Below are 15,037 nucleotides of genomic sequence, written 5' to 3' on the forward strand. Positions count from 1 at the left end.
TCCATGACTAAAACTTGGACATTTTCACCCAAACTTGTTTTTATTATGAATAACTAAGAAATACAACGTGTCCCAGACATTAACATTACAGCAGGAAAATTAAATCCAAATCTACCATATTTATTATTTTTTCATTTATTTCATAAATTTTTGGGGATCATCAGATCTTAATGCAACGCACACCATTAGAACAGCTTGTTCTTTCTTCATTTTAGAAAACTTGGTTGCGGTGCACAACCATGTTTTCTAAAATGAAGAAAGAACAAGCTGTTCTAATGGTGTGCGTTGCATTAAGATCTGATGATCCCCAAAAATTTATGAAATAAATGAAAAAATAATAAATATGGTAGATTTGGATTTAATTTCCTGCTGTAATGTTAATGTCTAGGACACGTATTTCCTAGTTATATTCAAGTCCGCACATTGTTTTGAAAACTTTTTGGTCAATCAATTGGATTTATTATGAATAAGGCACAAAAAGGTACCCAAAATTACCAGATGACCACTGGAGGGAATCGGGGATGACCTGTTACTCCCCAGAGGTCATTAACCCCCTCCCACCCTCAGAAAACATTATTAAAAATATTACTTGCCAGCCTTAGATGTCATACTCAGGTCCATGAGAGCGCATGCAGGTCCCCGGAGTAGTTTAGTAGTAGGTGCACTGCACATCAGACAGGTGGACCCAGACCCCCCACTACCTGTTACATTTGTGGAGGAAACAGCGAACCCTCCAAAACCCTCCTGAAACCCTCTGTACCCACATATAGGTGCCCCCTTCACCTGTAAGGGCTATGGTGGTGGTGTACAGTTGGGGGTAGTGGGGTTTAGGGGGGCTCAACACACAAGGTAAGGGAGCTGTGTAGCTGGGAGCATTTTATGAAATCTACTGCAGTGCCCCCTAGGGCGCCTGATTGTTGTCCTGGCATGTCAGGGGGACCACTGTACTACAAATGCTGGCTCCTCCCACGTCTAAATGGCTTGACTTTGGACGTTTTAGACTTGGATGTCTTTGCGTTCGAAAATCAAGGGCGTCCATGGTGTTTTCGAAAAGAAAGACGAACGTCCATCTTTTTTCGAAAATGACCTTTTCCCCACCTCCGAATTTGGACGTTTTACAAAGACGTCCAAATTCCAACTTAGACTTTACTTTCGAAAATGCCCCTGCTAGTGTTGTCTCTTTCTCCACCCTTCCAACATTGTCTCCAGTGAAGTTTTTTTTTTTTGGGGGGGGGGGGGGTTGGAATACCCTCCCAATTTAGCAGTAGCTCTCTTAGAAATTGACTTACTATGGTTATACCCCCCCCCCCCCACACTTTTTGTGTCTATGCGCAATGAAACTTTAGTAAATCAGTTCCTTAAGGTATCTCTGCTAATCATTGCAGAAGTCAATAGTCTCCCTTCCCAAAGCATTTTGTCAGCGGCGAAGCAATGAGACAGTTTCACCTATCACCATAGGATGGGTCCCCAGCTTCTCTCATCACATCTCCCAGCCATCACTCAGTCTGACACTCTCTCTCTCTCATTCCTCTCCCCGCCCCACAGCGTCTCTCATGCCCTCTTCCAGCATTCCACCAGTCTCTCTTGTGCCCCCCTCTAGCCGTTATTTACAGTACTGCCTCGAGTTCCTTCTCCCTCCCTACATGACGATCAGGCTCTACAGATACTTGAGCTGCGTTGTACAGGAGGGTAAAAACAAAAAAAAAAGCACATTGGAGGTATGAAATCCCAGACACCAGGAAGAAATTTCAAGGCACTATGGAAACCTTGCACCTGGGTTTTATCAAGCCCTGAATTATAGCAAAAGATGAAAGGTCTTTCCTTAGCACATATAACAGTCCTTTCCCAGCCAGACAAAGATTTGTTACAACCAGAGTCTTATAGACCAGTATTGCTGCTGAATTTTGAGGCAAAGCATTTTGTAAAAATTCTGGCTAACAGTTTCGTGCAAATTGTGCCAGCCCTGATCTCCCAAAGCCAGGTGGGACTTGTGCAAGGAAGGTGCTCCGTTAAAAAGGATAGTGACCTCACCAGATTATGTTAAAGATCAAGGAAGGCCCTCCCTGCTAATTAGTTTTGATTTAGAGAAGGCATTTGACTATGTAGACTGGGACCTTCAGGGATGTGGTCTGAGTGCTTTAAAGGGATCCCAGAGCAGCAATTTGGCAAATGGAATGTTGTCAGAACCTTTTAGAACACAGAGGCAGGAATGCCCTAATGTTTATCTTAACTTTAGACCCACTCATTAGGGAGCTGCAGTGTAATGTAACAATCCAGGGGGTGAAAATTTGGCAGCGAGAATTCAAAACAGTGACATATGTCGACAACTTCTGAATCGAGAAAGTCCCTTCCAGCACTAATGAAAAACTCCCAATGGTTTGAGAGTTTCTCAGGCTTGAAATTTTATATTTCCTTAGCATCCATACCAGACCACTCCAGAACCTGTGGGTTTTGTCCATTGACCAATGGATGGAGACAGAGAGACAAAGTACTGTAGTTCTTTGTGATTCGCACCTTAAGGGCACCATGCAGTCTTAGAATGCTCGGTATTTCTCTATCTCCAAAAGATGGTAACAGCATAGCTGTGCATCTTCCGAACGGATGGGGTATGCAAGCTCTCGAGGCAGATCTTGGTTTAGCTGTGAACACATTCAGCTGTGCTATAAAAAAAATAGATACTGAAACACTGTAGAACTGAGGGGGTAACTCAGAGGAGTCCCCCTGCCCCTCCCGGTCATTTCCCCACTCCTCCTTTCATGGCTGCCTCTCCTTCAGCAGTAACTGAGGACCAGTATGCGCCCTGGATGGAATGTGTTCATATGACTTTGGATGGGAAGCCTGGGAGACTGCTGAACCCTAGCCTGGCTGTTCCCACCAAAAAATCCTTTTTCATTCTTCTCTCTCTCACAAGTTAGAAGTTATAAATAAGTAAACATTGCACTTTTTCAGTATCACAGATGATGCTAGTAGTCCTTATTTAAAATTATTATTATTAACAACACTCGGTGCTACAAGCCTATGTTTAGAGTCACTATAAAAATGAATATGATGGTAATGTGTAGTAGCAAATTTTAAATAAATGATAACTTGCATTTTGTAGATTTTTGATAGTGTTGGTATGTGCTTTCTTGCCTTTCCATTATTCCTTTCTCCCTTCCTTCTCCATTTTTGAGCCCTCCTTTACCCTTTGGATGACATTCATAGGTAACAATGGAGACCCATTGCCGATCCAGGGTCTGGAGGGGCATACCTTAAGCGCTGCTCATTGGCTGTCGTGGGCTTTAGTGCCTGCTGTTACGATAGCCATGTTTCCTCCCTCTTTGAACCCAAGTGCACCGCCTATGTTCTTGGCTTTGACTCCCAGTCCTGGAGCACTGCTGACAGATCAGGTTTTTAGGATATTCCTAATGAATATGCATGAGGGATATTTGCGTATACTGGATGTAGCAAAGTAGTCATGTAAATTTCTCTCATGGGCATTCATTAGGGATGTCCTGAAAACATGACCTGTTAGTCGTCCAGAAATGGGAGTGAAGGCCAAAGATCTATGAAGTGAACTTGGGGCCCAAATGGCACCAGTGGATGGGGAGATCCTAGCTTAGATCTTTGATGCCATGTCCTACCTCACTATAGCCTGAACCTTGTGGCCAACCCAAGCATTCTGTTAATACTGAAGGTGTAGTGTGACTCTTTTTCATGAATACTGTGATAATTTCCTACAATATAGGGGTCTTTTACTAAGCCACACTAGTGTTTTTGGCGCGCTACAAAACTATGGGTTTCTCTAGCGTTTAGCACACATTAAAAATGCCAGCGTGGCTTAGTAAATGACCCCCTACGTTAGGAAACGTATATGTTAGGAAATTGTATTTAAAAATATGTTAACCACTCGCCATCTTATTTGTAGCTTACACTGGGTGAATGACCTACCTAGAGCATTTAGGCAGGTAAGAAGTCTTTTACCGCTTGGTTAAATGTAACCTCACTACAGTACTTCCTTTTCATGTCTGGGTTATAAATTATTGACTTCTGTGAGCAATTTATCCGCAGTGCTTTCTTGGTCATGGTAGACATTCTTTGGAGTTTTGCTGTACTTAAACTGATTGACGTCATTTCTTCATTATGGCTTGTTCAAAAGGATATTCCAGAAGAAAAAATTGCCAGTTTTATAAATTAAAATTAATACTTTGGATAATGTGATTGAAATTTGAAAGCAATAGTACCTTGTGATGTGGATTTGAGCAGAAGTTAATTAGAGGTTTAAGGTTTTATTAAAAACCCACCTCTTTAAACAACCCTTCGATGTACAGCATACAGTATAAGGGAGACTGCGATGGCTTCCAGGGACCTGTTTTTCTTTTAAATTTGGTAGTATAATGCTATTGAAGAGTGAATGTTGCTTTGGGATGTGTGTGTTAGGTCTGTCGTTTTATTTTTATGGAGTTTTTTTCGTTATCTATAATAATGGATTTTATATTGTAAACCACTTTGGCTTGGAAAAGGTAAGCGGTATATCAAGTTTCTAAATAAACATAATATAATCCCCCCCCCCCCCCCCCCCCGATATTCAAAAGCATTTAACTGGCCAGGATCGGCACCTGGATGGTTAAATACCCCATAACTGACTATCTGCGAATTTTCAGTGGGACGTGGCCGGCCATGACCCACTAAAAACTGACGGATAGACATTTATATCCGCTGATTTTTAGCTCAAGTTTGGCGGCTATATTTGGTTACGTGAATACCAGGCCTATCTTTGGCTGGTTCAGACTTAACCGGCCAGTGCTGAATATTGGCTTGGCCGGTTACGTTTGAACAGGCCAAAAATAAGCTGGATGTTCGTGCCCATCACCAAAAACGGCCTGGCAATGAATATCCAGGCTCAGTGCCAACCACGGGAGTTAGCCGGGCTAACTCCTGTAGTCTGAATATCGGGCCCAATGACTACTACTACTACTACTACTTAGCATTTCTATAGCGCTGCCAGGGTTACGCAGTGCTGTACAAGTTTAAACATGGGGAGGACAGTCCCTGCTCAAGAGAGCTTACAATCTAAAGGTAACAAACTAAGTAGACAGTGTAGGTCTCATGAATGGGGAAGGTGGTTATGCGCCAAAAGCAAGGGAGAAGAGATGGGCTTTAAGTAAGGACTTGAAAATGGGCAGGGAGGGCGCATGGCGTATAGGCTCGGGAAGTCTGTTCCAGGCATAAGGTGATGTGAGGCAGAAGGGGCGGAGTCTGGAGTTAGCGGTGGTGGAGAAGAATGAGAAGAACTACCCACAGCTTCCATGTCAGAAAGAAAAAATAGATTCTAGTCCTCTTATTTTTTTTTTTTTTGAATGTTTGTTGAGAATCAGAAATGAAAATAGGAACATAGTTACATTTGTGGACCATTGTGCTGTATATCATTTTTAGCATGAAAACCTACATTACTGAATTTACATGAATATGGTTAACAGGGACTATATAATTCATAGGATGTACAGTTTCAAAGTGCATTTAACAAGTGTGTTTAAAATTTGTAAACTTTTGTTGACTGATTTGCTGTTTTATAGATATACCATGTCCTTAAGCCAGATGGAGTATTTATTGGTGCCATGTTTGGAGGGGAAACTCTTTATGAACTTCGCTGCTCTTTACAACTAGCAGAACAGGAGCGAGAAGGAGGATTTTCACCACATGTATCTCCCTTCACTGCTGTCACCGATCTGGGAAATCTTCTGACTAGAGCTGGATTTAATATGATGACTGTGGTAATCCTAAAAATAATAATTTTCAGATTACTTTTATGTGTGCATAGGTATAGAGCTATATATAGATAATACTGTAAAGAAGTGAAAATAAGTATAAAACACCACCCCTATTTCATAAACTGATGGAATCTGTGTTGAGGAAACTTTTCTTCAGAATAAGTTTCTTAGCTGAAACATAACATCCTTATGCTGTATCCAGACTAGATTCTTCCCAATGCTACACTAACCTGAGATCTATTTACCATCATGTTTGATAAAGAAAGAAAATGAATAGGGAAAGTGGTAAACAAGAAAGATGGGAAAATACAGAGCAAGACAGACACATTCCTATTCTTTTTGTATTTTTTGACTTGGCAAAAGAAACTAATCTCATACCTCACAAACATGACAATAGACTGAAACCAACCAGTAGATTCAAGGCAGATCTTACATTTCTTCAGTATTCTGTCTTTTCTCTTTCTTTACATCTACATCCATATTTTCTTCTCTGATTTTTCAACATCCTGACTGTTTGTTTTCTTAAACCTCTCCTTTCTTCATTTAGCAGATTACTCAGTTAACCTAAATTTTGGTCAGTATTCAGCAGGTGGCAGTCAGCGTTTTGTGACCATTGCCGACTAAATTAAACCTAAGTATTCAGTGCTGGGCCATGTCTGGGCATTGGTATTGAATATTTGGGTCTGACCAGACTGCTGCTGGCTGCCTGATTCATGAAGATCTGTAATTTTCTTCTTCACCTAACTGTGGTCCCTCTCCCAGAGCCTACTTTATCATCCATGGTGGTCCAAGTGTGGTAGCACAGGAAGGAGTGGTTCCCACTCATTCCTGACCCTAGTGGCTCCATCTAGAAGGTGACCTTGTGAACTCTAGTGGAAATCTGGTGGTACTACCGCTAGAGATCGGACATCCATGGAAGCCTGACCTCTAGCGGTAGTACCATGAGACTACCACTAGAGCTCACAGCAGCTGCTTTCTAGATGGGGCTGGAATGAGTGGAGACCGTTCTTGCCTGCACTACCCCAGTTAGACCACCAGAGATGGTAAGGTAGGCACTGTGAGAGGAGGGTGAGTGGGGGAGGGTTTGGAGGGGGCTTATCTCAGAGAGGGGGCGTTTCCAGCAGTAACCGGCAATGCACCCACGTTGGCGCGTGCTGCATTGTTACCATGTGGGTAATGCATGTGCTCTTACCGCTAGGTCAATAGGTGGTGGTAAGGGCTCGGCTTAAATAGGTGCATGCTAGTTTTAATAGTAGCGCAGGCCCATTAAAAAAAATAAGAAGGCAGACGATCCGCAAAATCTAACGTGGAGGCAAAAAAGAGCAGATCAATCAGTGGTGTAGTTGAAAACTTTTATTATAAAATAAATGCCCGACACAGACTATGTTTCGCCCACAAGGGCTGCGTCAGGGGCTTTCAGTCGCTGCAAAATTAAGAACAGCTGAGGCAAAAAAATCAGCAGGTCAACTTCTTTCGATACAAAGTTGTGCTCAATTGAGAAACATCATATGGTCGCAAGAATCAAATGCTGGGAAAAAAAAGCTCCTGACGCAGCCCTTGTGGGCGAAACACAGTCTGTGTTGGGCGTTTATTTTATAATAAAAGTTTTCAACTACACCACTGATCGAGCTGCTCTTTTTTGCCTCCCCATTAAAAAAAATAGCCTTTTTCCCATCCGCAGTAAAAAATGGCCCAGAGTGCAGGCCTAAAAGACACACCCACACTACCACAGGCCACTTTTTACCATGACTTTGTAAAAGGACCACTCAGATGGTTAAATGTTGAATATCACACTTAACCACATGAGAGAGAGCCGACCACACAAATCCAGATACTCAATGCTGGTGCTCAGACATGGCCTGACATTGAATATCTGGGGGTAACGCCACAGATGGCTGAAAAAATACACACTGCTGCCAGCTGAATATGTTCCTCATTACATGGTCATGTTTGCTCTTGTAATAGTGAAGTTATGTCATTGAATTACAGATTTATGTTTCTAGGATACAGATGAAATTCAAGTAAATTATCCAGGAATGTTTGAAGTTATGGAAGATTTGAAAGGCAAGTGCTCAGATTCAGCTTTTTTGTGCTTGGACTATAAGAATGTCTCTCATAAATATCGAGCTAGAATGTTGAAAATGTTAGTGTGGTGCACACACAATACATTCCTTCTCAAGCTTGGAAAGGTATTTATTTATTTATGGTTCATTTCTACCCCACATTTTCCCACAAATGCAGGCACAATGTGGCTTACATGAATTATAAAAGAAGAGAAGTGCAATACATGAATTTTACAGAAGAATAAGGATACAACGCTAACAACAATTAGGATGACTAAACAGCAGAGTTACTAATGGAGTATGTTTTTTCAAAAAGGAACGTTTTCAGCAACTTCTTGAAAAGATGGTGATCAGCTTGCGATTTTAAGTGCAAAGGCAGAGGATTCCAAGTCTTCGGACTGGAGTAGTGGAAAGAAGAGGCAAAATGAAGCTTGTATTTGACACCTCTACAAGATGGATAATATAGTTGGAGATAGGAGCGAGCTGTTTTGATGGTATTTCTTGGTGGGAGATCTATTAAAGGAATCATATATTCTGGAGCTAATCCATAAATTATTTTATGTTTTATTGAGCAGATCTTGAAAGCTATTCGTTCTTTTACTGGTAGCCAGTAAAGATTGAGACGTAGAGGCTGCGCAGGAACCATGCGCGATTTACCCAAGATCAGTCTCGCAGCAGTGTTCTGGGCAGTCTGGAACTTTCTCAGTAATTGCTCCTGGCAGCCCGCATAAATCCCACTACAGTAATCAAGGTGAGACAGAACTAGCCAGTGAACGAGTGTGCGGAAGAGCTCTCTAGTGAGACAAAACCTAATGAGCCGCAGCCTCCACATTGCATAGAACATCCGCTTGGTGACCGCTCGCACTTGCAGGTCCAGTTGCAGATGAGGGTCCAGCTCAACACCTAGTAGTCTTAGGCTCTTTGAGATAGGAAATGTCTGGTCTTTAATGACAAGGAAGCTTGAGGAAAATTTGGTGTGGAGGGACGAGAGTACAAAACACTGAGTTTTATCTTTGTTTAACTTAAACTGAAACATCTTAGGCCATAGATCCATGATGGAAAAACTCGCTTCGATCAAATCTGTGATTTCATCTAATGAGGAATGGAAGGGGATGTAGATGGTTATATCATCTGCATAGATAAATTGATTTAGACCTAGGTTAGCTAGTGTGGTTGCAAGGGGAAACAGCATGATATTGAAAAGTGTTGGTGAAAGAGGCGAGCCTTGGGGGACCCCACAAGAGGCTTTCCAAGGTGCAGAATGGACTGGTGTGCCTTTGACCTGGTATGTCAGAAAACCCTTAAACCAATGTAACACGCTCCCTCCGATGCCTAAGGTTTCCAGTAGATGTAGTAAGGTTTTTTTTTTTTTTGTTACATTTGTACCCCGCACTTTCCCACTCATAGCAGGTTCAATGTGGCTTACTACTACTACTACTTAATATTTCTAGAGCGCTACTAGGGTTACGCAGTGCTGTACAGTTTAACAAAGAAAGGACGGTCCCTGCTCAAAGGAGCTTACAATCTAAAGGACGAAATGTCAAGTTGGGGCAGACTAGATTTCTTGAATAGTGGTATAGTGGTTAGGTGCACTGAAGAGGTGGGCTTTGAGCAAGGATTTGAAGATGGGCAGGGAGGGGGCCTTCCGTATGGGCTGAGGGAGTTTATTCCAAGCATGGGGTGAGGCGAGGCAGAAGGGGCGGAGCCTGGAGTTGGCGGTGGTGGAGAAGGGTACTGAAAGGAGTGATTTGTCTTGAGAGCGGAGGTTACGGGTAGGAACGTAAGGGGAGATGAGGGTAGAGAGGTAAGGAGGGGCTGCAGATTGGGTGCATTTGTAGGTTAGCAGGAGAAGCTTGAACTGGATGTGGTACCTGATCGGAAGCCAGTGAAGTGACTTGAGGAGAGGGGTGATATGAGTATATCGGTCCAGGCGGAAGATAAGACGTGTAGCAGAGTTCTGAACAGATTGAAGGGGAGATAGATGGCTAAGTGGGAGGCCAGTGAGGAGTAGGTTGCAGTAGTCAAGGCGAGAGGTAATGAGAGAGTGGATGAGAGTTCGGGTGGTGTGCTCAGAGAGGAAAGGGCGAATTTTGCTGATGTTACATATATACAGGTACTTATTTGTACCTGGGGCAATGGAGGGTTAAGTGACTTGCCCAGAGTCACAAGGAGCTGCCTGTGCCTGCAGTGGGAATCGAACCCAGTTCCCCAGGACCAAAGTCCACCACTCTAACCACTAGGCCACCATATCAAACGTGCTTGACATATCGAACTGCAGCAGTATACTCCTTGGACTACTCAAAACTTCTAAAGATCATCATTACATTGTGCGTGTATTGGTACTTGTGTGTTTGTTCACTCCCTAGTCTTTTCTCCTTCTTCCACCTGTTCTCTCTACCTTTTCCATCTTTATACACCGTTCACTGTCCCCTTCCCCCTTATGACCCTTATTCATCATCTACCCAGCTACTGCTACACACCTGTCAGCCTTAACTGGCCACCTAAGACACTCATTTCTTTAAATGAGTCTCCTTTCATGGGAATACATTCTGCAATCTTGGATGTCTTCTGAGTCCCCGGCTTATTGGTGGTGGAGAAATCAGCTACATGAGTTGCTTGTGTTAGTGAGAGATGCCAGAGGCTCTCCTAAATGAAAGAAATAGTTTCTGATGGTATGGGATTCCTATCCACAGACTAGTGATTGACTGTTCTGCGCATGCTCAGCTCACCGACTTGCTTCCCCTGTATCGCATGCAAATGAGCTGGGTCGCAAAAGCAATGAGCAGCTCATTTGCATGCGATTTTCTTTGTGAATCCCTCTGTGTTTCTAAATTGGTAAATTTTTACCGATTTGGAAACGCAGACGGATCCTTAACGGAACCTTTGTGCATCTGGCTCTGAGTTCCAAAGGTAGAAGCTTAACTGTAAACATCTTTATAACATCCAGCTGGCTATGTTAACAATGATGCTGTGTGTGTGTGTGGGGGGGGGGGGGGGGGGGGGTTAGTATTGTATACATCGATCCGGGAGGGGGGGGGCTGTAACAATCAAAGCCTTCTGTTAGCTGAGGATTAAATCCAGTGTGAAATTAGCAGTTGGGGATGAGGGAGGGGAGTGGGTTTGTTTTTTTATATTGATGACAGTTTGCTTTGTTAGTGTCTTTATTCATATGGAAGTTAAATATTCAATAAGAATTGCTTGAAAGTAAATCAGCAGTGGGTTAACAGCCATCCTCCAGCCTCGGTTCCCTCCCTCTCAGCCTTAATTCTCCCTCAACTTCAGTAGCCTGTTTCCTCATCCTTAATTCCCTTATTTCTATTTGAGTCTGAGAAACGCCCCTCAGCAGCTCAAAAAGAAACTAAACTGGGGCCCTGAGCTGATAGCTGGCAATGTGATTGCTTGACATCTAGTTCAAATTCTGATCAGTCAGCAAGAGACGATATTGGAGTCCTTTTTATTAGAGCAGACAAAAACACTGGCTTATTATTCTAAACCCAATGGAATTTTGGAAAGAAATTATATCAAAGGGGTCAGGAATGTCTCTCAACAACTCTTTGAAATCTTCATCTCTTCTTTGAAGTGCAAAGGTTATTTCACTGCTTTTCTGAGTTTAAATGCCCATGGTTCCACACTCTGTCCCCTTTAGCTCCCTTCCTGCTGCGGGTCCAGCACGTCTGACCCCTTCAGGTCCAGCCCTCCCGTGGCTCCAGCACTTCTGTCTCCTTCAGCTCCCTCCCTCTCACGGGACCAGCCCCCTCTGTCTTCCCTCCAGTGCTTGCGCCCCCCCCTCACGCGTATCCGGCATTTTGTTTTATGGAGCTGCAAAGAAGATCTCTCCCCCCCTCCCCCCATAGGCCTGCTCCGGGGCCTTCCCTTCTCTGCCGGATCCCGCCTTGTGGCTCCATAAGATAGAAAGACATGGCAGGGAGGGGGAGGGAGGAAGATAGGAAGAGAGGCCAGACCCTCGGTCATTTTTTTTTTAACTGCAGGAGCAAGGCATTTTACTGCTCCCGCGGGGCGGTAAAAATTTTTGCTCCCACACCCCCGCAGTAAATACAGTAATTTTTTATGGTACTGCGGGTCCCCATCCCTGTGTCATTCTCTACCATATACACAGTAAGCACTGAACTGGACATGTTTTTTTCCAGACCCCTTCCCCAATGGTAAGGAATGAGGTCCTTCAGGGAGGTGTATCTGGAACCTTTTTTTTTCTTTTTGGGGGGGGGGGGGGGGGTTCTTTGCCAGCAACTGTGAGGATTTTTATGTATATTTTTCTGCATTTGGGTCAATATTTTGTTACTATAAAGTCACCGGTTCAGAACACTCGGGTGGTCTGGACAGCAAAGCAGGGAAACAATTCCATGGAACATTTTGGCTAAAGCAATGAATGAGGAACGTTTGAACAGGTCTATAAGGTCTGTACCTAGCAGGATTCAATGTCTGTCAGACCTTGGCATGGAAAGAAGGGGCACATGGATCCAGTACTGCCTATTCGAAAAGATTTACAGCTATGGGGAGACCAAGGCACATGAGCATTTGACATGGATGTGTCACTGCCTAGTTCTAAGCAGTAGCTACAGTCACAACTATTTGGACTTTTCTTTTATATGTATTTTTCCTGTTTAAACTGTTTTTGCTGGCACAGGTTATATTGCTCATGCGGATCTTTTTTTTTTTTTTTCTCTCTCTCTGTTATCTTTTGTCTATGCTTTTAGGGAATAATGGTTTTTTGAGTTCCTGCATATCCTGGGCCAGCTGATAATTCCTTCTGAGGCTGGCAGGGTGAAGTCTGCTATGTTTATGGGGGTGGGAAATGGGCTGATGGCTTGAAGAGACCAGGGCAACTAACTTTGATTCACAATGATTTATTGTAGACTCGACACAGATCTGTGTTTCGACCACAGGCCTGCTTCAGAAACGTGTTCCAGTTAGCTCTTTGAGCTCTCACACTTTCTCAGCATTCTCCGTTTATCATTAACAAAGGTCTTTCTAAAGACCATCAGTGTCAACTCCTTTTCAGAGCTTGATTTGATTACGCAACCAACAAAGACTCCTAAGGCAGGCCTGTGGCCGAAACACAGATCTGTGTTGAGTCTACAATAAATCATTGTGAGCATTGTCCATCAGCTATGGTCTCAACTGAAAAAAAAAGCTGAGAACGTCAGTGTGTGCCATTTCCATCTAGTGTGTATTACCATGCAATAATGAAATAAAAGACAAAGAAATATACACATCCCTAGTATACATGTCTGGGAAATCAAAGAACAGTTTGCATAATTTGAATTAGAGGTATAGAAATGCAAATTTAGAAAAAAATGATGTGTACGTCTAGTTTTAAAGTCATAAACTTACTTTCAGGTATGGGAGAGAGTAACTGTTGCTGGAATAGAAAACCTTTACTACATAGAGAGACAATGGTAGCTGCTGCAGCCATATACCAAGGTACAATGCCATTTTTAACAGGCCATATCCAACAGGAAAATATTCTGTATTGAATTGTTTTACTTTGGTAACCTTCTTTGCATATTTCTTGAATTTAAACAGAAATTTATGGAAACAGTGATGGCTCAGTACCTGCAACATTTCAAATCTATTACATGATTGGCTGGAAACCTCATGGTTCTCAGGTAATGTTCACAGCATACTGGTATCAATCAGCCTGCTTAAAGTTTTTGTTTCTCTGTAGTAAAATGTTATTTTGGGGGATATTATGGCTTCTCTAATCGTTACATGATATTTGATTTTTTTTGTTTTATTTTGTTTTAATAAATATCGTATCTCTGCATTTCTGGGTTTCCTTTCAGGCAAAACCTGCCAAGAGAGGATCTGCAACAGTGTCCTTCGGAGATCTAGGCAAAGTGAATGAATTTGTGCCTGAAGCAAAGAGGAAAGGAAAAACATAAAGTTAATAGTTTTTTTTATTTAATACAAATTAATATTAATTACACTTGGTTCTGTATCATAATATACAATGTATGTATTATGTGGTTTAAATATTTTGATACAATAAATTGTTCCTTGTTCAAAAAAAGCAACTTTTTTTGATGGTGATATTTTTAAGACCGCTTATCTCCAAAAGACAGGGGTGTCAAACTTCATTTCTGGAGTTTGACACCCCTATTTATTAGGGATTTTTACAATACGCATAATAAATAGGCATGATTAATTATAAAGGTTCTATACAATTTTCAAAATATTTATATACATGCATAATAATCTCAATAATAATGATAGCTATAGCAATGCTAAATCATCTTTATTAACATCATTCATACACAACATTTCTTAAAATTCTAAACCCAGTATTACTGCTCACCCATATATTTCCCAATATTAAATGTCTACATACATTTATCATTCACTCCAGTCATTCATTCCAATCATTCCATAATACTTTAAAACCATTAACGTCAGACAGTGAATATATCTTAATCTATACTCATTGTCCATAAATTATCATATCTGTCTACCAAAGGGACTACCATCTGTGACTCAAAAACTCTTATCCTATATAACAATATTAATGTTCTTATATACTATAGATCTTTAATATTCTGTCACTAATCAACTTATGCAAATCTAAGAATAATTTTTAAAATGTCCAAATCTTCATCCTCCCTGATAGTGAATACCACACTTCCTTCATTCCACAAAATCAATTGCTTAGAAGTCTTTTCCAGATTGTGTAAATAAGTCATAAACTTTTAATGTCTTTGTCGAACAAATTTTCTGAAGTCCTGGATCCCGACATAGTTCTGTGTTTTGCTATTCGCGTCATCAGGGGCCAGACTAAAATAATATTGGAAAGACATATAAGAATCTAGAAATCACCTTTCTACTCGGTATTTGTTAGGGATATCCTGAAAACCAAACTGGTTTGCAGCCCTCCAGATTTGTAGTTTGGCACCCCTGCCTAAGATTTCAAATCGTGTTATAGACAGGTTGCACTTACTGCTCCTAGACAGTTTCTGCTTCTTCTAATGCTGGCCTGAATAGTTGAATTGTTGTCCTAATTATCATCTAATATAATAATTTGCACCTCCAACGTTTTGAAGCTGACCGTGGCAGCGTGGCACTGAAGCCGTGTAGTAGTGAAGCCCTGTAGTGTTCATAGGCTTCGTAATCGCTTCGCCCTCCGAGGGCAGGGAAGGCTGCATGGTAACGCAACGTCAGAAGGAGAAGGGACCAACCACAGGCAATCGCACCTCCCTCGCTCTCTCTGCC

The 15,037-nt window shown here is 42.0% G+C and overlaps 1 protein-coding gene across 2 annotated transcripts in view; it reads left to right on the plus strand.

The window, feature by feature from the left end:
* The window catches only part of NDUFAF5 (NADH:ubiquinone oxidoreductase complex assembly factor 5), a 28,761-nt gene extending 14,462 nt beyond the window's left edge, over nt 1–14,299 (plus strand). Inside the window, exons 6-11 of one of the 2 annotated variants that reach the window (XM_030196344.1) lie at nt 3,908–3,947; nt 5,556–5,753; nt 7,754–7,814; nt 13,172–13,255; nt 13,358–13,440; nt 13,618–14,299. In XM_030196344.1, the coding sequence (XP_030052204.1) occupies nt 3,908–3,947; nt 5,556–5,753; nt 7,754–7,814; nt 13,172–13,255; nt 13,358–13,440; nt 13,618–13,716 (565 nt within the window). In that variant the 3' untranslated portion in view covers nt 13,717–14,299. The remainder of the gene's footprint in view (nt 1–3,907; nt 3,948–5,555; nt 5,754–7,753; nt 7,815–13,171; nt 13,256–13,357; nt 13,441–13,617) is intronic. The other variant, XM_030196345.1, reaches the window with a different exon arrangement.
* Nucleotides 14,300–15,037: the final 738 nt, after the last annotated feature.

The sequence above is a fragment of the Microcaecilia unicolor genome, chromosome 3 (genome assembly GCF_901765095.1).
Source record: "Microcaecilia unicolor chromosome 3, aMicUni1.1, whole genome shotgun sequence".
In the NCBI taxonomy this organism is placed as follows: domain Eukaryota; kingdom Metazoa; phylum Chordata; class Amphibia; order Gymnophiona; family Siphonopidae; genus Microcaecilia; species Microcaecilia unicolor.